At 50.2% G+C, this 25,121-nt stretch overlaps 1 protein-coding gene across 1 annotated transcript; it reads left to right on the forward strand.

The window, feature by feature from the left end:
* Nucleotides 1–37: 37 nt before the first annotated feature.
* On the forward strand, nucleotides 38–24,896 carry LOC129328056 (zinc finger protein 493-like). The gene is given in 8 exon segments (XM_054976792.1): nucleotides 38–158; nucleotides 327–434; nucleotides 1,812–1,904; nucleotides 3,094–3,291; nucleotides 3,387–3,394; nucleotides 3,462–3,675; nucleotides 3,844–4,457; nucleotides 22,785–24,896. Coding segments are annotated over 8 exon segments (3,093 nt in total). The 3' UTR covers nucleotides 24,522–24,896.
* The last annotated feature ends 225 nt before the right edge of the window (nucleotides 24,897–25,121 follow it).

Genomic DNA, 25,121 nt, shown 5'->3' on the forward strand with positions numbered 1-25,121 from the left:
ATGGCCACCCCCTGCCTAGGATGGCGTGTGCAGGACGATGGAAAAGGGTTTGGTCCTTTGCCCCATGGACGTCTCCGGCCTCTTCCCACAAGCCTGCCAGCCCCCTGCCAAGGAGGGCCACCCCTCTGGGCCCCCAGTGCCCCCAAGGAGAGCCGGGAGTGGGGAGCGAAATGCCCCCAAGGGGCTCCCCTCCTCTCGGTGCTGGCCTTCCTGTATTAATCCCCCTGCCTCTCTTTCTGCCCCTTCCCTGGTCCCATGGACCAGCTTTCCAGTGGTGTAAAGAACTGCTTCCCCCTTCTCCTTCCAGAGTCCGGTGTCCTTCGAAGAGGTGGCTGTGCGTTTCTCCAAGGCGGAGTGGAGCCTGCTGCGCCCGGCCCAGAGAGCCCTGTACAAGGAAGTCATGCTGGAGAACTTTGGGATCGTGGCCTCTCTGGGTAAGGGTCCCTTTCTCCTGGGCTGCCTCCTTCTGGTGGGAGGAGTGACTCTGAGGAAGACCTGAATGAGGAAGGCCGTGGCCAGGCTGCCTCCCCTGGGCCCAGTGGCTGATCTCTGCCGCCCTCCCTGGTCCCTCCTCTGATGTGGGAGGGGGTTGTGAGTTCTCCTTGCGGAGGGGGAGCCCCTGCCTGGCAGCCCCGGGCCTGGACCGCGAGAGCAGTGCCAAGTGAAACGGGGCTTGGGGGAGGGTCTGTGCGGGGGCTTCCCTCCAGTCCAGGCCTTCCTTGCCTCAGCTGAGATGTGGCAGAGGATGGTGCTCTGCCGGCTTCTTTGCCACCGGTTCTTTCTCAGCTGGCATTTCCTACTCAGAGAACTTGCAGTGCCACTTTCACTCCAAGCACCCCTATAGCCATCCCTGGCCTCCTGCTGCCCCAGAAAATAGAAGCCCTCTCACAAGCAGAAATGAATCCTGAAACTAGCAAATAAGACAAATTAATTTGACTTCAGGACTCCCCTCGCTCCCACATAAGACCTGGGATTCAGCCATACGAGGCAGGTGAGGTTTTTCCATCTATCCCACCTCCCCCACTTAGGAGGCAGCACGCGCTTTTCAGGATCCGTGGGGGGTGTGATCTAATTCCTCCCCTTTTCTTTGTCTCCCTCTTTTTCTCACTATGGCCCATGGGGCCCACACTTTCTCCCCATTACTCCATCGCTGCTCCCAATATCCATGGAGGCTCCCAACGTCCCTCTCCACATCCCCTGGTTCTCTGGGCCCTGCCAACCCCCTTTCTACCCACCTCTCCGGCATCGTTCTCCCTCTCGAGTCCCCAAGACGTCTCCTTGCATTCTCTTTCTCTCTCTCATTCAGCACAGCTCTCTCAGAGAATGGCCATGACACCTTACTGATCAGAGGTTGGAGTAATTGTAAAGTTAGGACTAACCTAGTAGATATGTCAAATATTTTGGCTTGCCAGAGGTTTTGATTGCTGGCTGCCTTCTGAATTTTCCTCTCTGGCTTGCCTCCGGTCTATCTCTTTGCAGCTAATAATAGTCAACCTTTTTAAAACGATGGCCTCGTTATTTCATGGGAAAATACCCATCCTATATGCAATGTGTGTATACACAGGCTCAGGTCCCAAGAGACCCAGAGTAGGGGGGTGCTTGTGCGAATGGCCACATACTTCTGCCTCCCACCCTGATCCGAGGGTAACAAAAGATGGACAGTTTTTCACCCCGTACTGTACTCTGCCCCACCCCTATTGCTTGTCTGTTCTGTATTTCTGGAGAGACGGAGTCAAGCCATCTTGGAATTGCTGGATTTATTTGCACCCAGAAAAGTTATGATTTTGTGTTTTCTTCCCCCTGGTAAAAAGGACCTCAAGTTGCCAAACCTGAACTCATATCCTGGCTGGAAGAGGAGGAAGAGCTGATTCTCTCAGGCTCAGATGAAGAGGAGGGATTAACAGGTAAGTGCTTCGACCTGTCTTGGGACTGCGTGTTGCCTGCGCTTCCTTCCAAGGGCTAGTGGGTTTTGGTGGGCTCTCAGAAGAGCTGGGCTGAGTTCTGACTGCTGAAATGGTGCCTGGAGATCTGGAACCTCTGAAAATAGGCCACTTCCTCCTCCCAAGACAGATCACTGATGCCAAGCCCAGCCAAGTATTGTCCAATTTGAGAGGTTTTCCCTGGAGATGTCAGGCATTGATCCTGGACTTTCTGCCAGCAAAGCCAAGCCTGTGCTTTATTGCAGAGGCATGACCCAAAACAACCCCACAGAGCTCTTGAGTTGAAGACATCCGCCCACCCAGCTAAGTGCAGTGCTGCAGGTGATCCCAAAGGTCCTGGCACAGACGGTGTGCCAATATAAAGTCTAACAACTTGCAGGTGTCCTGGATGAGTCCAGTCAGGCCTTATTCAGGTACAGCCATGCGCATAAGAAACCCATAGTTTCTAGTCAGCTCTCTTATATCAAATTATTTAACTCCTGGCAAAAGGCACACCGCAGATAGAATCTTTGCTTCCATTCTAAGCCTTTATTAAAACATGATGAGTCCACGAATGTATCTTACCCCAAGATAAAGAAGCAAGAAGCTCCTCACAAGAAGAAGCTCCCGATAATTCAACTTCTCCTATTTAGAGGTTTTCAGAGGAATTTCCTAATGATAACTAACTGTCCTTCTTCAGAAGACCCCCCTATTCATGGCTAATTTATCACCTTATAATTTTGAACAGCAGACTGGCTTATCCTAATCTGAAACATAGGCAAAAGAAAACAAGAGTTTTCTTGTTAACGCTGGATTACCTTTTCCTCCATCTGGCTGGCCACCTCTCTTCAGACCTCCTGCCATCTGTATGAATGGCTGTCCCTCTCTTAAAGGGTGCCCTTCTCCCCCCCCCTTCAGTCCCCTCCTGTAAATGCCCCCCCCCCCGCAGAAAAAGATAAAACTACTGGTTCAATTTAAGATGAAGACCTCCATTGCCCACGCGCGCTCTGTTGTCTCTTGGGCTACGTTCATTACCATGCAAAAGGCTACTCTGCCCCTCTTGAAATTTAGAAGGAAATGAAAAGGTTAGGGGGAGAAATGGCTGCAGGTGGTTGGAGTTTAATGCCTCAGCATTCATACCCCCACAATCACACCCGGTTTCTCTTTCTTTCAGCAGGAGGCGTGTGGGAGTCAGCAAATGACACAAAAGAACATCCAGTGATGGTGAAAGAGGAAATGTATTCAGATGGGAAGGAAAAGGCTGAATATTTTGATGGACTGAAGAAGGAAGAGGGAAAAGATCCGAATGAAGGGGGGAATTCTTCCTGTCTATTAGAGTGGAGTGACTCTATACAGGAAAACCTATACCCAGGCAAGAACAGGAATAAGCTCACTACAAGCAGGGAAAATTTCCCCCAAAAATCAGATATTAATATTCAACGGAGCACATATAACAAAATATTTCAGTGCCTGGAGTGTGGGAAAAGCTTCAGTCGGAGTAGAGATCTTGCTGTTCATCAAAGGATTCACACAGGAGAGAAACCATATAAATGCTTTGAGTGTGGAAAAGGTTTCAGTCAGAGTGGAAAACTTACTATTCACCAAAGACTTCACACAGGAGAGAAACCATATAAATGCCTAGAGTGTGGGAAAAGCTTCCATCAGAGTAGAAATCTTTCTTCCCATCGAAGAGTTCACACTGGGGAGAAACCATATAAGTGCCTAGAGTGTGGGAAAAGTTTCTCTCGGAGTCACAGCCTTAATTTCCATCATAGAATTCACTCAGGGGAGAAACCATATAAATGCTTGACGTGTGGGAAAAGCTTCAGACGGAGTGGAGATCTTTCTTCTCATGAAAGAATTCACACTGGGGAGAAACGATATAAATGCCTGGAGTGTGGGAAAAACTTCAATCAGAGTGGAGAACTTGCTGTCCATCAAAAGATTCACACAGGAGAGAAACCATATGAATGCCTGAAGTGTGGGAAAAGCTTCAGTAAGAGTGGAAATCTTTCTTCCCATCAAAGAGTTCATACTGGGGAGAAACCATATAAATGCCTGGAGTGTGGAAAAGATTTCTCTCGGAGTGACAGCCTTAATTCCCATCATAGAATTCACTCAGGGGAGAAACCATATAAATGCTTGAAGTGTGGGAAAAGCTTCAGTTGGAGTAGAGATCTTACTGTTCATCAAAGGATTCACACAGGAGAGAAACCATATAAATGCCTCGAGTGTGGAAAAGGTTTCATTCAGAGTGGAAAACTTACTATTCACCAAAGAATTCACACTGGGGAGAAACCATATAAGTGCCTAGAGTGTGGAAAGAACTTCAGTCGTAGTGATACTCTTACTTCTCATCAAAGAATTCACTTAGAGGAGAAGCCATATAAATGCCTGGAGTGTGGGAAAAGTTTCAGTTGGAGTTATAACCTTACTTCCCACCAAAGGATTCACACAGGGGAGAAACCCTATAAATGCCTGGATTGTGGGAAAAGTTTCAGTCGGAGTGATATGCTTACTTCCCATCAAAGAGCCCACATAGAAAGAAAACCATAACAAAGCTTGACTAATGGAAGGAAGTCACATCAGGTAACTTGGCTGTCAAAATTAGCAAGCAATGAAATAAAACACTGTAATAATGTGTTTCATAATTCAGTATAATGACATAAAAGCTTTCAGAACTGAAACAAATCTTAGATCCCACCAGCCACGGCATGTTGGCACTCAGCAGGGGAAGGGAAACCAAGTGGTAAAAGTAGTAAGGGTCAAAAAGGCATATATTCTGGTGATGGGAGTTGTTCATTGAAATGTAATAAAAATATAAAAACAGGCAGGCAACAAAAAGAAAAAATTCATGAGACAATACCAAAGGAGAGCACCATCTGTTATTTCCTGCTAATAAAGAGATGCCTCAGTATTTCAATTTATATTTTGTTTTAATATAGTGTTCTATGTGTCCCTACTGGAAAAGAGGGTTTAATTTTGTTTAGCTGTTTACTTTTGTTACTTGTTAATTTATCTCTTGGAAAACTGGCTACAGGAGACCTCTCTGTCCTCTCCAGGCTAAACATGCGCAGCTCCTTCAACTGTTCCTCTTAGGATTTGGTCTCCAGACCCCTCACCATCCCCATTGCCCCCCTCCGGACACGGTCCAGCATGTCAACGTCCTTCTGAAATTGTGCTGCCCCAAACGGAACGCAGAACTCTAGGTGAGGCCTAACCAGTGCAGAGTAGAGCGATACCTTCACGTGGTGTGACCTGGATGCTCTACTTCTGTTGATCAAGCCTAAAATTGCAAATTTAGGTAGAAATAAAACTTCTACCTAAATGCAGAGTATTTATCTCTGTTGAAATTACTTTTGTTAGTTTTAGTCCAGTTTTTCAGCCTGTCAAGATCATCCTGATTCCATTTTCGACTGTATTAGCTACGCCTCCCAAATTTGTATCATCTGCAAATTTAATGAGAGCATCCCCTCTATTCCTTCATCCAAATCATTTATAAAAATGTTGGACAGAACAGGTGCCAAGACCGGTCCCTGAGGCACGCCACATGTCACTCTTCTCCAAGAGGACAAGGAGCCATTTGCAAGCACTCTTTGAGTGTGATCTGTCCGCCCGTTACAATTCTGGCTAACAGCAATAGGATCCAAACCGCATTGTTTCCAACTTGTCAATGGGACTATGTGGAACCTGATCAGAAGGGAGGAGAGGCTTGGCTTACATGTCAGAATGGAACGAGCAGTTCCTGGCCTCGGCATCGCCCAGAAATGTCAGCATTAGTAGCAGAGATGCCAGCGCAGCACCCGGGCATCACGACGCCCGTCCACCTGCTGGCCCAGCTATGCTGAGGCTGCCTGGTGGCAGGTTGGCAACATAGCCCCCGTGCCAGCGTGGAAGCGGACAGGCCGGGAGCTGTGGCGGGAGTTAGCGGACCCCCTGCCCGGCTGCAGCCTGAGAACTTCCTGCCGTCCACTGCACTAAAAAAGACAGCGGAGCCCATAGGTGCAAAGCCCAAATCCAGCTGCTCTCCTCAGCAGCCAATCACAGCCCCACCCCCCCAGCCTGCATAAATCCCAGTCGGGATGCCTTACAAATCCGGAGGTCAGGGGCAGGGCACAGAACTCTGCTTTAGAGGTTCCTGCTGGGCAGAGCTGCAGTGCAGGGTGCTGCACGGCAGTGGCAGGGGAAGCGTGGAGCGGGCCCTTAGCAGGGCGGGGGGAGCTCTTGGCGCCAACACCTGTCCGTCCTTGGCAGGTAGACTCCCCAAGTTCTCCACAGCAAACACACAGGTGATTTGGTTGACGTAACTTTTATTATTAGAGACCCATCCGGTTCAAGGTGCTCAGACAGTAGAGACTGGCAGAAGTGATGCATTAAGGGAAAGTATGGTTAGATATAGGGTAAGGGCCTGCCCCTGGTTAGTAGCCGTTGGCTACAAAAGTGAAAGTGTTGAACTTCAAAGAGGAGATAACACACTGAACTCCCAAATAACAGACGCCAAATGGTACTCAGCACTCTATAGCGTCAGAGGATTAATAAAATCAAAGAGTCCAGTAACACCTTTAAGACTAACCAACTTTATTGTAGCATAAGCTTTCAAGAATCACAGTTCTCTTCGTCAGATGCATGTCAGAGGATTAATAGGTAGCGCATAACATACTCACGGCATGTACTGCAGGCAGGCACACCTGACAGGTTGTAAAGGGCTACGGTTCAATTGCAGCACTTCTCACTCTAAAGCTACTGCCACGTGGCTCTCAATGACTTCACTGCGTGAGCCCAGGGACTGCAGGAGTTAAAGCAATTTTATGGATCCGCTACTAGTATCTTTCCCCATTTCGATTCTTGCCAGGAATGGCGTTTCTCCACAAGCACCGAATGTATGTAGGATTCTAAGCCCCGCCCCCAGAATCCCCACCCACCCGCCCCCTTCCAGAAACAGCTAGCTAAGTCTACTAGATGAGCAGGACAAAGCCAAGGCGGCGCGTGGGGCTTTCCATGAGGCCCAGCTCTCCCAGGCAGAAGAGAAACCGCAGGCCAGAAGAGAGAACATGCCGGAGCAGCTTCTAACCTCTGGGTCACACAGGAACAACCAGAACCCAGAGTTACACAGAACTTTGCAGAGTAAGGCTGGAGACAGCCTGGCACTCACTCATATTTGTAAAAAGAGGCAGCCTGAAGCTCCAGCCCGGGCTGAGGATCGGCGGGAGGCCTTTGAGCACGGAAAGGCCTCCCTCACAACTCCACCCATCTCGGCTGCAGTCATTTGGTCTCTGTCTAAACCCTGCTGAGCTAGGAGGAGCCCTTCTTAGGGGTCAGTCTAGATGTTCTCAGGAGGAGTCGGGCCAAGCTGTTTCCCTGGTCGATGTATTGTCGAAGGCTTTCACGGCCGGAGAACGATGGTTGTTGTGGGTTTTCCAGGCTGTACTGCCGTGGTCTTGGCATTGTAGTTCCTGACGTTTCGCCAGCAGCTGTGGCTGGCATCTTCAGAGGTGTAGCACCAAAAGACAGAGATCTCTCAGTGTCACAGCTTCAGAGGTGTAGCACCAAAAGACAGAGATCTCTCAGTGTCACAGCAACACCTCTGAAGATGCCAGCCACAGCTGCTGGCGAAACGCCAGGAACTACAATGCCAAGACCACAGCGACACAGCCCGGAAAACCCACAACAACCATGTTTCCCTGGTCCTTTTTCAGAGAATCTTCTGGCTTCCCAACAAGGAAAGTCTCCGTTCCGTTCCTCCTTCCCTCCCCGGCCACGAGGCCCCATAGCCACAGGACAGGACTTTTTATGCTGTTGCCCCCCCTCAGAACAGCCCCTCCTACGCTGCCCACTTGTCAGGAATGCTGTTGACCATAAGGGCACACTTTCAGCCAGCCCAAAGCAGTCATTCCACCACTTCTGTGGGGACCTCTCCCTCTTTGTAGGCGGCTCAGGGCAGGGACCCGTTCTGCTTGAAGGCGCCAGAAGGCAAAGTGGTGTGAAGTAATGGAGTTGCCCCTGAGGGTGGCAAGGGCCGCTCTGGACCGGTCCCCCACCAGCCGTCCAGCAGCCCCCTCTCTGCCTTGATCCGGTCAGGGTGGTTCTCACAGCTCAGGGAGCTTTTGACATGGCCTTTGTTTTGTAAAGAAGGGGATATTGTCCACCTTCCAGCAACCTTCCATGCCACAGTTGAGATTCAATCCTGTATCTCCTTCTTCCTAGTCTGACGCTCTAACCACTACCCCACACGGGCTCTGACAGGTCAGGGAAGTGGTCACACCCCTTGCGTTTTTTCACATAGGGGATATTTCCCCCCCTTCCCTGTCTGTGCTGCTGGCCCCTCCCTTGCTTCTACCTGCCACAGTCAATGGTACTGTCCAGTCCAAATTGGGGGAGGTGGATCTGGTGACAATCTGGGCCAGGATTTTCGGATTCCTGTTGCTTTGGGACTCACCAACCCCCTCGGCCTGAAGTTAGAGACCAATGTTGTGGCGCCCAGCTTTCTTTTCTGATGAACGGTGTCTTCCTCTGACAGCCTTATATTGCAGTGCAAAGAACTGGGGAGGAAGTCCCGATTCCCTCTGTGTTTGGCCCGCCATCTCCCGTGATCATCCCTAAGCCAGGGGCAGATTTTGAGACCCCCGGCTTTCTTCTCTGGAGAGTTGTGCCTGCCACAGCCTGACGAAGAGACAGACGGAGGGATGGAGCGCCGGAGCCTTCTGTTGATACAGAATGGTTTACTTCATTTGTGCTCCATCTCCCTTCACAAGGGGGCTCTCCACCGGATTAAACTATTCTCCTCTCTCTTATCCTTGCAATAACTCGGCGGTGTAGGTTCACGCCTTGAAAGCTGGTCAAGGAGGGCATTGTTTTAATTGGAACAGGAATGTGATCTGTTCCAGTATCCCTGGCAGGGATTATCCGGCTCTTACTGCAGGGACTCCCTTCATTCTTTGAAGGGTTTTCTCCTGTATGAGTGTTATGTGCCATCCAGTCTCTTCCGACTCATGGTGAACCTAAGAATTAATGACCTCCAAAACATCTGATCATTGACAACCTTGCTCGGGTCTCACAAACTGGAGGCCAAGGCATCCTTTATTGAATCCATCTCACGTTGGGTCTTCCTCTTTTTCAAGAATTATTGGCCGATATTTCGCGTTTTCCGCACAACAACACGCGACGTTTCGGGATGGGGAGGACCGTCTGGAATCGGCCATTGTCTTTTCCAGTGAGTCTTTTTTTTTCATGATGTGACTAAAGTATGATGGCCTCCTTTTAGGTTCTAGGAAGTATCCAGGCTTGTTTTGAACTGGAACCCATTTATTTGTCCTTTGGGAGGTCCATGGTCTCCATAAAACTCTCCTCTGGCATCACATTTCAAAGGAATCAGTTTTCTTCCTGTCAGCTTTCTTCATTAACCAACTTCACATCCATACATCTTAACTGGGAATACCGTAGTTTGGAGTACCTTGATCTTGGTCCCCCGAGAGACATCTTTATCTTTAAGGATCTTCTCTGGTTCCCTCACAGCTGCTCTTCCAAGCCTCAACCTTCTTCTGATTTCTTCATTGCAGTCTCCCTTTTTGTTGATGATTGAGTCAAGGAATAGAAAATCTTGAACCATTTCAATTTCCTCATAGTCAACTTTAAAATTGTGTAACTCCTCAGTAGTCATTACTTTTGTCTTCTTGATGTTCAGCTATAATCCTGCTTTGGCGCTTTCTCCCTTAACCTTCATCAGCAGTCGTTTCAGGTCTTTGGTATTTTCGGCCAGGAACGGGGTGTCATCTGCATTTTGCTCCCCCTCCTTCTATATCTAAACCACCTACCCTTAAAATATGTTCTGCATGTAAGCTGAATAGATGGGGAGATGATCTGCATCCTTGCCTAAATTCCCCAGGGAAGATGAGTTAACCTGTCCCAGTTTGTCCCTCCGCAAACTCCTGTGGAAGGAGAGCAAGCTGCCTCTAAGTCCATGCAGGAGCCTCTGAGGTGTACTAGTAGGGTGGCCAACCTCCAGGTGGGACGTGGAGATCTCCCAGAATCCCCACTGATCTCCAGACTGCAGTGATCCATTCCCCTGGAGAAAACAGATCCTTTGGAGGGAAGATTCTCCAGGATCAAATCCTGCCTGAGATCCTGCCTGGGGGGAATCACACATCTAATTTCCAATGTCCCCATACATGCTCCGGTTCCCCCCTCCCCAAATCATCAGACCGAATTCTGCTAGGTTCGCTACTACATGCCCCAAATTCCAAGGGTCATCCGTCAAAGGTAAGGTGACCCCAGCAATGTGCCTCCTTGGAACACTGTCCTACACCAGACAGACAGCACAGAGACAGCGAGCACGGAGACGATGCGCACCCACCGAGGAAAATGCCATCGAACAGGTGGGCACCTTCTGCCACACCCCACCCATCGCTCTCCTTCCTGGTTGGAGGGGGGGCAGGCTGTGCAAAGGATGCCTGACAGAAGCCCTCCCTCCCCCTGGTAACAGAAAAAGCGGCCACTATTCCCCCCTCCCAAACAGAGAAGCTCCTGTAACTGCCCCCTTCACTCACTCGATGCCTGTACTGAGGGGGGCAAAGGCCAGGGGAAGTCCGGCCCTGGCAGGCTGCAGCGAGTGGCAGCCCCACCGAGGCAGCAGTCCCCCACGGAGCAGGCCCACAGCCTCACTCACACACTCGCATCCCGCCCACAAAAACCCTTGGGTGCACCAGGTGTGTGAGGACAGGCTGGGAACGCCACCCAGTTTACCCTGCCCCTTTCAGAGGTGCCCCTGTAGCCGGGCACTTGGCCCAAACAACATCCCTCCTTGCCCATCACTTCACCAGCCGGCCCCTTTCTCACTCTCTCCTGTACTTTCTGGGGCAAGCTGCATAAACTGTGAAGTCCACTCCACCCCAAAACTCCAACACCCACTCTTTGCACAAGTCACCATTTTGAAAGTTGCTAAGACACCCACAAACTGAGGCTATCATACTTTGGTCATATTATGAGAAGACAAGATTCTCTGGAACAGTCAATAGTGCTAGGAAAAGTGGAAGGCAGTAGGAAAAGAGGAAGACCTAAAAGGAGAGGGCTGGACTCACTAAAAGAAGCCACGTCCTCCAGTCCGTTAATGAGAGGACGTTTTGGAGGTCTCTCGTTCATTGGGTCGCCACAGGTTAGAGGCAACTTGATGGCGTTAAGCACAAACTGAGCCCCGCACATACACCCACTTGGCTTGCTGTGCCAAACACCTGTTGCGCTTTTATCTCCCGCTCAGCTCCTCTGAGCCCCCCAGCAACCCTCGGCCGTCAAACCATTCATTCATTGGTGCCAATATTTCCACACACCTAGGTTTTCAGTTCTCGTTTCTCTTCCGTTGTTCTTTTAAGTGGAATCCCACCTCCTCCCCTCATGTTGAACAATGCCTCTGCCCGCTTACCGGGACTTAGCGAGGACTTCTATGTCCCTGCCCGAGGGAGGTCCCCTTTTTACCTTTCCATCCCGTGGGTTCACACTCTCTCCTCTGCTTCCGTCTTCAGGACTCCAGCCGGACTTTGCTGCGTTTCCTCGCGACACTGTCTCACCACCAGCCTCCAACTCCTACCAGCTGGCCAAAGCTGAGCCAGAGTGCACTTTTCTGGGAAGACGCTGATGTCCGTCAAGCGACGACGCCCTGGTGGGGGGGGGGCAGATGAGGACGAGCCCTCACTTGTTAAGCACAAACTGGTGCCTTGGGTGTCCCTCTCGCCAATCACAATAAGAGACACACCCCACGGAGTCCTGTAGATTGAAGCAATAAATGATTGTTTATTAAACAATGGATAAACGACTTTTTACATGAAGAGGAAAGGTCTCCTCGTGTTCAGCGCTCATCAGAGCTACAATAGCAGCGCAAAGCAATTAATACCTTTTGGTTAATTATAATATTTGTTATCTTATTGGCTCGCAGAATACGGGGGTCCCGCATTGGCACAGAAGCGGGGGGGGGGGGAACCACCTATCATGACACAAATGCCCAGGGGCATTCTGACTGGAAGAAGGAACTTAGGTCAGCAGCAGAAATGGCAAGATTGCAGTTTCTTATCTGTCCTTGGTGTTAACTCTGGGAGGAACATCCTCCTTCCTTTCTCACACGTCTCCTCTTCTGGGCTTGCTCCTGCCCACTCCTTTTTGCCAATGTAACTTTTAACGGCGGCGCCCTAAAGTCACTTCTTGCAACCTTGGGGTCTTTTCCAGGAGCTCCGTGGGTGGAAAAGCGCTATTGGAATGCGCTTGTGGTTACAGCCCCTGGCCCCAGTCTTGCAGTTTCTCTCAGCCTTGAGAGAGATGTTTCTAATCCTAGCTCGCTTTCATTGCAACATTTTGCATAGACAGTTCTTACAAAAAGCTTCCTGTATTAAAATCATTCAGCAGATGTGTGTGTGACAGGTGCATCTCTACCACATAGCAAGCATTGTACCATTAATTCTGAGTTCTCACAGTGATTAACATGTTTAACATACATTCTTCTTTGGTCTTTTGTTTCAAATTTCATTTTCTTGCAAGTTGCGTTACAAATACTACAATAGCTCCTGATCATAGTAAAAGTGCATAATACTGAAAGTATAATACTGAAAGGCACAGAAATGGTATATAAAATCTCTTTCATTAAATCAATATTCCACAATGGCATATAACACACACACTCTAAGGTGCTACTGAACTCAAACCCTGCTGAATTATTCAGGAGGCCTTTTTATGCAGGCAGGAGGGCTGGACTGTACCAAGATGGTTCAGATTAGATTTGGTAAAGGATAGAGACTGTAGACTATACCACTGAGTACTGACTGTTGCTGTATCCGATGGCCTTGTTTACTGGATGTCCCAGCCTTACTTGATATAGACAGTGCTATGTAATCTGTCTTGAGTTTCAGTGACAAAGGAAGAATATGAATAATGTAAATAATGTTTTTTTAAAAACTCCAGGCTTGGAAATTCCTGGTGATTGAAGGGGTGGAGCAGAAGTGGGAAGTGGAAGGTCTTCAGCATGGATTACTAGCCTAGGCAGCGGCTGAGCTCACAGCCCCTAAAGCGGGAAAGAGCAATACGCCACCCTTGCGCTTCGAGATCTACAGAATTCAGAACTCATCAATGTTCTTTTGTGAAGAAGCAACTGGGAGGATAAAGAACGCTGTGGAAATCGAGCTTCCCTTGGGAGGAAGCGCAGGCAACACACCGTCCCATGACAGACCTAAGCAAGTACCTGCCAATCCCTCCTCTTCATCAGAGAACGGGAGAAACAGCCCTTCCTCTTCCTCCAGCCAGGATATGAGGTCAGGTTTGGCAATCGGGGGTCCTGTTCATCAGAAAAAACACAGAATTGTGACTCTTCAGTGTGCACATAAATCCAGCAATTCCAAGCCAGCTTGGCTGTCCCTCCGGAAATACACAAGAGGCAAGTAAGAGGGGAGGGGCGGAGTGCAGAATGGGACACCCAACCGGCATAACCAAGCTCTGATTCTCTATATGTGCACTAACAGCACAGCCCTGCGTTGCTGCCTTTAGGCTCTGGACCTTCAAATGCCTCCATTGGGAAAGGGAAGAGGAAGGAAGGCTGAAGCACCTGGGCACCTGCTCAAAATATCCGCCATTCAGTGAGTCGACCTTTAAAAGCACTGCGTGCAAACCAACTGTGCTCCATTACCATGCCAAAAGTTACCTGAAAAAGAGGACGCCCCTGAAAATTGGGGAAGGCAAAGAGCCATCTGCATGCTTGATGCAAGAAAGCCTCTGAAGCAGGGACCGCCAAGACCGTGAGGAAGAGGTGTGTGTGTCAAGTGCCATCAAGTCACAATTGAGCGACCCCCTAGAGGGGCTTTCAAAACTGGTATTCTTCCCAGGTCAGCAGCCATCTGCTTCCAGGAACCTGTACTCGTGTGTGGAGAATTAGATGCAAAATCTTTTTAGAAAAGGGGGAACATTCAAAGAAATACCTCAATTGTAAAAAAACCCACCAACACTAAAACAAAAGGCTAATTCTGCAAACAAACAGTTTGTGCGCTAAATCGAAGGACCCCTTCCTTGGGCCTGTGGACATTTCCTGTCTTCGACGGCTTAAGCAGCTCTCCAAGGGTTAAAGGGAGAAACGCGCAGTCCTAGAGAGGGACAGGCAAGGGGGGGGCGCTCAGGGAAAAGCCGTTTCCTGCCCCCCCCCCCCGCCTTACCTAAGAGGCTTTGCTCTGAAGGGCTTGGAGGAATCGGGTGAGCTGAGAGGGGCTTGGGAGGGGGAGAAGGGGGCCTATGGGGAGGGGGCAGCAGTGCAATGCAAGGCCCAAAGCAGAGAGGAAGGGGGGCAGCAGGGGCTGGGGGAGCCCCCCTCCCTCCCCAAAGGCCCGCTCTGCCCCCCCCTCCTGCCCCCCAGAGCCGGGAGGGCCCTGCAGGGGCTCGAGGGGGGGACCCGCAGGCGGCACCTTTGGAGGCGGGACGGGGCTCAAGTGGCTGCAGGTTCCACAGGCGCTGAGGGCGGAGTGAGGGGGAGAGAATTTGGGGACGGGTGGAGTAGGGAGGGAAGAGCGGAGGGCTTGAGGGAGGGGGAGAAGGGGAAGGAGTAGGAATGAAGGGGGGAGGGGATTGGGGGCAGGGGGGCAGGGACTGGCGCTGGACAAAACCCTAAACCAGAACAGGAGGGGCCTCCGAGGAAATCCCCCCCAATAGCAACGCTCTTCCTTTTCCACGGGGGCTCTTTGCCCACCCACCCCCCCACCCCCGGCCCAAGGGTTTCCCTCCCTGCCCTTCCGGGGGCTTCCCGGCCTTTCTCTGACCTTCCCCAGGCCTGCTTTTGGGGGGAAAGCCGTGGGGTGGGGTGGGGTGGGGGGGCTGCCCCGGGACGGCCCTGCCCAGAGTGGCCCCCTCCCTCCCTCCCTCCGTCCCTCCCGCCCAGGCTGCAGCGCCCCTTTCCCAGCCCCTCTGCCCGCTGGCGGCCATTCCCCTCCCTTGGCCGTTTCCTTTGGGTTTTCTTAGCAGCTAAATACTGAATAACTCAGCGAGATTTATTAGCATTTCGCCGGGCCTGTAAGACGGAGCTGTTCCGCCAGGCACATGGTTGATGCCCGCCGGTGCCCCCTGGCCGGGGGAGCGCAGTAGATGCCCTCCCTACCAGTGGCCCCTCCCTCTCCCATACGTCCCTGGCAAAATACTCTGGAGGTGGCTAAATAGGGGGGGGGGGGCGTCTGGATTATGTGCCGCTGTGTTTACATATATGTGTGTGTGAATATGTTTACATGTATTGGGATGTCTTATGATTTTAAATTGTATATGTGGTGAAATGCGTTTTTAATCTTGTGATCCGCCCTAAGCCTGCTGATGTGGGGAGGGCGGAATATAAATTAAATATAAATAAATAAATAAATAAAAATACATCATTTGTGCATGGCTGCTTATAAACATATACACGTGTCAGTCCTTGGCAGGCAGATCCCCCAGACCCTGGCAGCAAGCACACAGGTGCATTGGTTGAAGAAACTTTTATTAGAGAGCCATGCAGTTCGAGGTGTTTTCCCTCAGGTAGCAATCGGCAGAAGCGACTATTCAAAATGGAACAAGGCTAGTTATCGAAAGGCTTCCCGCCCCTTGGGTCCGTTGACATTCTGGCGCAAACACCCGCAAGGGGCTGCGTGGGGACCGAATATTTCAGCTAGACATGGCACACAAGGAAATCAACACCATCTCTGAGAAAAGATACATAGCTTGCTATGCCCAGCCCGTGTCCAAGGACACTTGCCTCCGAAGTGAAAGTACATCGTTTTGGCAGATGACCACCTCACCAGTAGACAGCCCCCCCCCCCCCCCAGCTCAGTACATTTCATTTTAGCAGTTCGGTACAAGATGCAAAACATATTAATAGCAGGCAGGCAGGCATGCCTACACGACAACACACCTGGAGAGTAGAAAAGGGCCCGGCACCGAAGCAACTTTTGACGGGAGAGATTCCCTCCAAGGGTTAAGGGGAAGGACCCCAAAATCCTAGAGAGGCCCATGAGGGTGGAGTCTTGAGGGGAGCCCTTTCCTCCGCCCCCCCCCCAAGAAGCTCCTCTGACTTTCACTGGCTGCTGCTAGTGTGGCTGGGAGGGGTCGGGGGAGCTGAAAGGGGCTTTTGGGGGCAGAAGGGGGGGGTAGTATGCAGTGAGAGGGGCTGCAATGCAAGTCCCAAGGGGGAGAAAAGAGAGGGAAATGGGGGGGTGAAAAGGAGCCCCCTCCCCAGTTCCCTCCCTGCCCTCCTGCTCCAGCTTCCTTCAAAGCCAGAGAATGAGAGACAAAATGGAGGCGCAAATAGGCAAAAGGACCAGCTTGCTGTTCTTTGGGATTTGGACCAGGGAGGGGGTCAAGGCTGGGGAACAGCAGGAGGAGCGTGAGAAGGGGGGGCGAGAGGAGCCCCCTCCTCCCCCTCGGCTGCTTTTCAGGGTGGCCCCAGCAGGACTTTCCTCCCCTCCCCCCCACTCCTTCCACCTCAGGCTCCCAAAGACCCTTAGCGGCTTGGTGGGGTGTCTGTTAGAGGAGCCCCCTCCCCTTCTCCCCTTTCTGTTGGGGAATCCTGGCCTGTTTCCTGTAACTTCTGGGCTGTTCCTTTACTCTCCAGCAGGCGTGGGAAGGGGTGGGGGGACTCCAGTCCCCCAGGGATTCTTCACCCCAGGCCCAGGATTCCTTCAGGGTCAGCCGTGCTGGACCCAGAACAAGGAACACCCTCCCTGCCCAGCACTCGTATAGCTCTCAGGCCGGGTTCACACATGCAAGAGGAGGAGGGGGCAGAGACCTGGAGTCGGGGAGGGGGCTCACCCGATTTGCCCTGTTATTTAAGCCCCTTTCCCTGAAGGTGGCCTCAAGGGGCGGCTTCACTCCAGACATCAGTGGAGGAGCACAATGAGGATTTTTCCCCTACAGTGTTAAAAACTCCCTGCTGCAGGAAAGCAGCTCAGCAAGCATTGAAAGAGGGCAGAAACTGCCTCCGTTCAGGGCTAGCTTTCTATGTGCAGGGAACTCTTTTGTAGCTGGAACTTTCCCACCTGCTGCCTCGAGTGGGGCACTCCTTCCTGTCCCTTCTGGGCTCTGCCAGTTGTGTGGAGCAAGCAGGAGGGGGCTGGGCTTCCCTCGAGGGGGGGCCTCAGGCAGGGCCAGGAGCTCATTGCCCCAAAATGGCTTGGGAGGGAGCATTTCTGGGAGGGGAGATAAATAAGGAGGGTGGGACTCCTCCTGAAACATGGCCTGGTTTGGGGGGAGAGATGCTGGGCAAAACCCTCCTCAGCCTTCATATATCAGATCTGGAATTGTGCCCCGAAGCCAGTCCAGAGATGACAGGAGCTGGCACAGAAATATGTGGGTACAGAAAACAGCTTCCCACCCTCCTTCTCTTTCTCACTGCAAGGCAGCAGGGAGAAGACGCTCTTGAGACTTTCTCCTCCATCTCCTCCCTTTGGCGAAGGGAAAGGGGCAGCCATGCAGCCAGCTAAGGTAAGGAGGGGGGGGTCCCAGAGGGGAGCCATTCAGTGGAGAGCAGGAGTGCCTCCTGGTCAGTTGTCAGTCTCAGAGGATCGGGCCCCTTGCCCCTGGTTCTGGCGCTGCTCATGCCAGGGGGAGGGCGGGAGAAGGGTCACCCCCTGCCTAAGATGGCCTGAACAGAGAAGCCCAGGCAGAGACTGTTACTGGGCCATGAATTTCCCTCGCAAAACTTTGTGCTTCTCTGTGTTAGGGACATCTGTTTGCCCTCAAGATGGCCCTCAAGAGGTCTGGGAGGGGGAAGCCAAATGTCCCCTCAGGGCTCTTCCCCCCTCCTCTTTTGGCTAGTTTCCCAGCATTAATCTACTGTCCTTTCCAGTGATGTAAGGAAATGCTTTCCTCTCCTTCCAGGGCTGGGTGTCCTTCGAAGAGGTGGCTGTGCGTTTCACCCGGGGGGAGTGGAGCCTGCTGCACCCGGCCCAGAGAGCCCTGTACAAGGAAGTCATGCTGGAGAACTTTGGCCATGTGGCCTCCTTGGGTAAGGGTCCATTTCTCCTGGGCTGTCTTAAGGGCACGGCCAGGCAGTCTTCCCCGGGCCCAGTGGCTGATCTCTGCCCCCCTCCGTGCTCCTTCCTCGGATGTGGGAGGGCTTCTGGGTCCCCCTTGCAGAGAGGGAGCCTCTGCCTGGCAGTCCTGTCCCTGGAGTGCCTGAGAAGAGGTGCCAAGGGACGCCAGGCCTGGCGGGTGGGATGGTCCCAGCAGGGGCTCCCCTCCTCTCTGGTCTTTGCCCTCCTGCGCTGTGGAAGGAGCTCTGCGGGGCTCTCTGGCATTTCAGTCTCAGGTGGGCAGGGAGGGGCCACAGAACTGCCAGTGCTGGACGGAGGAGTCTTCGCCCCGTGCTGCACTCCGCCCCACTTTGTACTTGCCTCTTGTGTATTTCCGGAGGGACAGCCAAGCTGGCTTGGAATTGCTGGATTTATGTGCACACTGAAGAGTCATAATTTTGTGTTTCTTCTGACAAACAGGACCCCAGATTGCCAAACCTGACCTCATATCCTGGCTGGAGGAAGAGGAAGGGCTATTTCTTCCATTCTCTGATGAAGAGGAGGGATTGGCAGGTACCTTTTTAGATCTGTCATGGGACGGTGTGTTGCCTGCGCTTCCTCCCAAGGGAAGGTCGATTTCCGCAGTGTTCTTTATCCTCCCAGTTGCTTCTTCTCAAAAGAACGTTGATGAGTTATGAAGGCTGTAGATCTCGAAGCGCAAGGGTGGCGTATTGCTCTTTCCCGCTTTAGGGGCTGTGAGCTCAGCCGCTGCCTAGGCTAGTAATCCATGCTGAAGACCTTCCACTCCCCACTTCTGCTCCACCCCTTCAGTCACCAGGAATTTCTAAGCCTGGAGTTTTTAAAAAAACATTATTTACATTATTCATATTCTTCCTTTGTCACTGAAACTCAAGACAGATTACATAGCGCTGTCTATATCAAGTAAGGCTGGGACATCCAGTAAACAAGGCCATCGGATACAGCAACGGTCAGTATTCAGTGGTATAGTCTACAGTCTCTATCCTTTACCAGATCTTTAATATGAACCATTTTGGTACAGTCCAGCCCTCCTGCCTGCATAAAAAGGCCTCCTGAATAATTCAGCAGGGTTTGAGTCCAGTGTCACCTGTGAGATCAACCAGATTTGTAGGGTATGGGCATTTAAGAATCAAAACTCCCTTCTCCAGATGCCTGATCTGTTCCTTACTACATCTCATGAGTATTGTAATTCCCCCAAATGCCTGTTGTTAGGGGTGTGCAAATTTTTCTTCCTCATCTGAACATATACTGGAAAGATACCAATTTGGTATTCTTTGGTTATTTCCAAATGTATCTGGCTTATTCAGGTATATTCCAATATACCAGTACATACATTCCAGAATTATCCACATCTGTTTGGGAATATCTGGAAATTTCATTTGAAAGATTGCAGCAACTCCCCCCCCCCCCACACACACACCATAGACTTTGCAGGAATCAGGAGGGGAGAAGGCAGGATGACTGTGTGTGTGTGTGTGTGACTGTGTCAGTGTTGCTTGCTTGCCGTGTGCCATGGCCTGGTCTGGATGCTGGGATTCTCTGGCTTTGCATTGGGTCGAATGGGTTTTTCATTGGCCCTGGGTTCTGCCCGGCATCTTTTGAGTGACACACCAGTGACCTAAGCTTCAGGTTTTTTACTGCTAAGTTTCTCTGGTTTGATAGTTCTGGTGTGATATTCTCCTATTTGACGTTGGTTCTGTTGGGTTTTGTGGGCTGAGCCTGCCTTGGAGGGTTTTGCTGGTTGCTGTTGTGTGTTGGCTACGGCTTCCTGTGTCTTGGAGAATGCCATGGATTCCCGCCCCCCATGAAACAGTGGAGAACGGCTGGGGGCAGCTTGTTCAGGGGCCGATAGAACTGAGCCCTGTGGTCCAATTCACTTAAAATTTGTTGAGTATTCAGTGGACTGTTTCTTTCAGCACGGGTGAGGTTGTGTTTTGGGAGACGACCTTCCTTCATCACGTCAGTTTGGGCTCAGCTGGAAAACTTCCTCTGCAGGAATCCAGTGTGGCATTGCAACCATTGTGGGTGGGGATCTATGTAGAGTCTTCCTTCCTGTAGCGTTGGGTGGGTGGCAATTGGTGGCCCACGTCTTGCCCATCAGAGGCCTCGAGAGGCATCCCTGGGCGCTGAGCAGGATCTTTGTTTCTTGTGCACAGCAAGGTGCGGGTGCTATCCCTGCTTATTGAGCAGAAACACCTCTTGAAACACAGAGAGATCCCACAATTCATCACAGTTACACTCAGCGCTATGTCATCACAGTGCAGTCCCAGCTAGCAGAAGAGGAATCTCATCTGCAGACTGGGGGGCTTTTCTTCCCAAGTGTTGGCCAATCCGCAGCGGGTCCCTGACAAGATGGTTTCCCGTGAGATCCCTTTCTCTGGAGATGCTGGTCATTGAACCCGGGGCCTTGTGTGCGCGAAGCGTGTGCTTTACCACAGAGATGTGGCCCAAAGAAACTCCAAGTAAACACATTTTACGCAGCTTGCATAGCAGAGGGAGGGGCTTTTCTCCCATTCCCAGCAGCAGTGCCCAGGGGGAGAACAATCCTACCGGCTTGCAAGGGAGATGGAAAGTCTTCTCTCATCCTGGCAGTGGCAGCCCAGGGGGCAGGAGCTAACCAGCTGGCTTGCATAGGGGCAGGGGTTTTCCCCTGCCCCTGGCAGAGGCTGGCGCTCCAAGGATCTCGGCTCCCTGGCTGGCTCATGCAGAGGAGGAAATTGATTTTCTCCCCACCCCACGGTGGAGGGGGGGTACAGGAGGCGATGGCGGACAGGAACTGCAGTTTACCTAGTCATTCAGCACAAGTCCTTGTGGAGTGCCTGCTGCACAAAGAACTTTCTAAAAAACTGCATGGTCATGACGAAGCCCTGCTGTGGAATGGACCCACCCAGTATTGATGAACTCCGTGCAGGTGCCAGGGAAGGAGCTGGTGGGCACCTTTCCTCCCTTGGGCACAGTGGTGGGGGATCCCAATGTAAGTGGTTCTGAACGCTGGCATAAGCGATCCCTGGCACACAAGGGTTACCCCAAAGTAGAACATCCCATGATAAAATCCAGCATCTCGCAGAGGAAATCCTGGCTCTCCCATTGACTTTTATACGGTAGCCAGGAGTCTTCTCCTCCAGAGCTGATTTAGTATCTAAAATGGTGTGCAGAAGGGGTGTGAGCAAGGGGAGGGCTGCAGAAAATGGGGGAGAGAGAAATTGTCAGGCCAGTTGGGAGGGTGGCCACCTTGGCCCGGAACTGAGCTGGATGCATCCCTGGGGGAACAGGGGTCTCTTTGGGGAGCCAGTTGTGCTTCTCCCTTCAGTGGTGATGGAAGATTGACAGCTGCTACTGGTTCTACTACAAGTGGAGCAACCTGAGGTGAATGGAGAGTGAACTTCCACTTTCAAAGCTGGATTCTCTTTTTGAATATAAACATGACCCTAAATTCCACCCCCTCCACTCCTTTCTTCCCATAGTTAATGGCAAAGAGGGAGCGGCTTGCTGGAGCTGAAGCCTTGGAGTGGGGAGAGACCAAACTCCCTTATTGTTCCTGAAGAGGCAGAATGCAGGTTGTGTTCCCAAATGCTGAGGCCCTGTTCTGGGAATGGGAGGATGCGTCACTCCATCTCTGGCAGGGGAAAATTCCGCCACAGGTCACCCTTCAGTGGTCCCAGAAAGCCCAGCTGTAGCCAGCACTCGACAAACTGTCCAATACTAAAGCGGCACACAACTTATAAGCATGGTCAAGCAGTATCCCAAAAAATCCCCCCCCCCCCCGCCTGTCCTCTTCAACGTTTCACAATCTTTCAACTGTGTATTAAAACACCTCTCCATAATCATGGCTAGGAAGGTGAGATTCCTGCCACTGTATTTCAGATCCAGAATATAAAATTATTTCCCACTGTGCTGAAACACTGACAACTGCCCCCAAAGTCAGAAGGGGCGGAGAGACTGTCAAGGTGCCAAATATCCAGAACGCGGGGCCTCTCTGGCACGCTTGGTGGGTCCAACACCGCAGGCAGGAGATCCCCACTGCCTCTTTAGCAGCACCACACAGTTCCACCATCCCTCACTGACCTGGGAAGAGCAAATAAACAGGCAATCTGTGCCCTGTGCCACTGCCTGGAAACAAATAGATTGAATTCTGGAGGCATTTTGTACAGCCTGCTCCGACCTGGAATTTGAGTCAAAGAAGGACCTGTGAGGCAATAAAAGTCCCAGTGAAGTGCTGTACTCCCATTATTATCCACCCATGAGACATTGAATAGCACCAGCTAGAATGTCATGAACTCTAAAGCAAGGGTTATCGTAGTGTTTATGGACACCGAGCTTTTGAATTCTTGCATCCTCCTCAGCAGTTTAGTGCTTTCCCTAAGTCTTTGGTTGAATTTTTCTATTTTGTGATCATGCCAGGTTTCTCTCTCTTTCTGCAGGAGGTGACTGGGAGTCAGCAAAGAAAACAAAAGAACCTGCAATAATGGAAAAAGAAGATGCCTGTCTGTCATGGAAAGAGAACACTGAATACTGTAATGCGCCAAGGAAGGAAGAGGGGAAGTACCCACCGAGGAATAGTTCCAGTCTTTTACAAAGTGAAATCTCACATGAAGTTCCAGTACTTCAACAAATATACAATGAAGGCAATTGGACTGAGAGCACTGCAAATGAGGGAAATTTTGCTGAAAAATCAGACGTTGATACTCATTGGAATATGAATACCAGGACAAAAGTATTTAAAGGGCAGGAGTATGGAAAAGCCTTTGACCAGGCGGACAAGCTGAAGCAATACAAATGCCTGGCATATAGGAAAAACTTCAGTCAGAGTGGAAGCCTTAATTTCCCTCCAAGCATTCACACAGGCGACAAACCATATAAATGCATGGAGTGTGGGAAAAGCTTCAGTCAGAGAGGTTACCTTAATATACATAGTAGAATTCACACAGGGGAAAAACCATATAAATGCCTAGAATGTGGGAAAAGCTTCAAGGAAAGTGGAAACCTTAGTGTCCATCAAAGAATTCACACAGGGGAGAAGCCATATAAATGTCTGGAGTGTGGAAAAAGTTTCAGTCAGAGTGGAAGCCTTTGTTCCCACCAAAGAATTCACACAGGGGAGAAACCATATAAATGCCTGGAGTGTGGGAAAAGCTTCAGGGAAAGTGGAAAACTTACTATCCATCAAAGAATTCATACAGGGGAGGAACCAAACAAATGCTTGGAGAGTGGAAAAAGCTTCAGTGTGCAAGGATACTTTGCTGTTCATCAAAGAATTGACACAGGAGAGAAACCATACAAATGCCTAGAATGTGGAAAAAGCTTCAAGGAAAGTGGAAACCTTATTGTCCATCAAAGAATTCACACAGGGGAGAAGTCCTATAAATGCCTGGAGTGTGGAAAAAGCTTCAATCAAAGTGCACACCTTACTTTCCATCAAAGAATTCACACAAGTGAGAAGCCATATAAATGTGAGGAGTGTGGGAAAAGCTTCACTGGGAAAGGAAGCCTTAATCTCCATCAAAGAATCCACACAGGAGACAAATCATACACATGCTTGGAGTGTGGGAAAAGCTTCAATCGGAGTGGAAACCTTACTTTCCATCAAAGAATTCACACAGGTGAGAAGCCATATAAATGCAAGGAGTGTGGGAAAAGCTTCACTGTGAGAGGAAGCCTCAATCTCCATCAAAGAATCCACACAGGAGACAAACCATACACATGCTTGGAGTGTGGGAAAAGCTTCAATCGGAGTGGAAACCTTACTTTCCATCAAAGAATTCACACTGGTGAGAAGCCATATAAATGCAAGGAGTGTGGAAAAAGCTTCACTGTGAGAGGAAGCCTTAATCTCCATCAAATAATCCACACAGGAGACACACCATACACATGCCTGGAGTGTGGGAAAAGCTTCAATAGGAGTGGAAACCTTACTTTCCATCAAAGAATTCACACAGGTGAGAAGCCATATAAATGCAAGGAATGTGGGAAAAGCTTCAGTCGGAGTGGAGATCTGGCTGTTCATCAAAGGATTCACACAGGTGAGAAGCCATATAAATGCAAGAAGTGTGAAAAAAGCTTCAGTCGGAGTGGAGATTTTGCTGTTCATCAAAGGATTCACACAGGTGAGAAGCCATATAAATGTGAGCAGTGTGAAAAAAGCTTCAGTCGGAGTGGAGATCTTGTTGTTCATCAAATAATTCACACAGGTGAGAAACCATACAAATGCTTGGAGTGTGGAAAAAGCTTCAGTGTAAGTGAAAGCCTTCTTCGCCATCAAAGAATTCACACAGGGGAGAAACCATACAAATGCCTGAAGTGTGGGAAAAGCTTCAGTCAGAGTGCACATCTTAATTTCCATCAAAGAATTCACCCAGGGTTGAAACCTTATAAATGCCTGGAGGATGGAAAGAGCTTCAGGGACAGTGGATTGCTTGCTGTTCATGAAAGAATTCACACAGGGTAGAAACCATACAAATGCCTTGACTGTGGGAAAAGCTTCAATTATAGTTCAAATCTTACTTTCCGTCAAAAAACTTTCAGTCAGAGTGGAAACATTGCTTCTCATCAAAGGACTCACATTGGAGAGAAACCATAGCAATGTTCTGAATGTGGGAAAATGTTACATTAAATCAAACTGACTCCAAAAATTGAAAAGCAATAGTATAAAACAATAAGCTACAAACAATAAATAATATAGGAAAACGAGTTAATGTTCCCCCCGCAGGGATTAAAACTACAACTGTATTTCTTGAGCAGAATTGCATTTATGTGCATTGGGAAGATTTATGTGGCGTTAGCCTTGTATCTTATCTAGGCTGAGCTGGTACTTAGAAGGGGGTTGTCTTTGCCTTGTGTAAAGTAGCAACTTTCCAGGAAAAGACACTGAACACCACAAGACGTAGATTTCATATAGATTTATCCATTAAGACACGTTCATGTTAGCCCTACCTTTTGCATTCACATGAGAAATTCCCTGAGCTTGTTCAGTACAAAGTATTTTCCTGAGTGCAGACAGTCCTGGTTTCACTTACTAGTTCTATGCGAAAGACAACATCAGAGGAAATAGTTCTTACTGAGTGTAATAGGTGATGAAATTTAAAGGATTTGAATGGAAGGTCCTCCAACTGGCTGATGGTTCTTTGACTGGAGACGGTACTTAGAGGGAACAGTTAAGAGGGAGAAAGAATCCGATAGG

The sequence above is a fragment of the Eublepharis macularius genome, chromosome 4 (assembly GCF_028583425.1).
Source record: "Eublepharis macularius isolate TG4126 chromosome 4, MPM_Emac_v1.0, whole genome shotgun sequence".
NCBI lineage: Eukaryota > Metazoa > Chordata > Lepidosauria > Squamata > Eublepharidae > Eublepharis > Eublepharis macularius.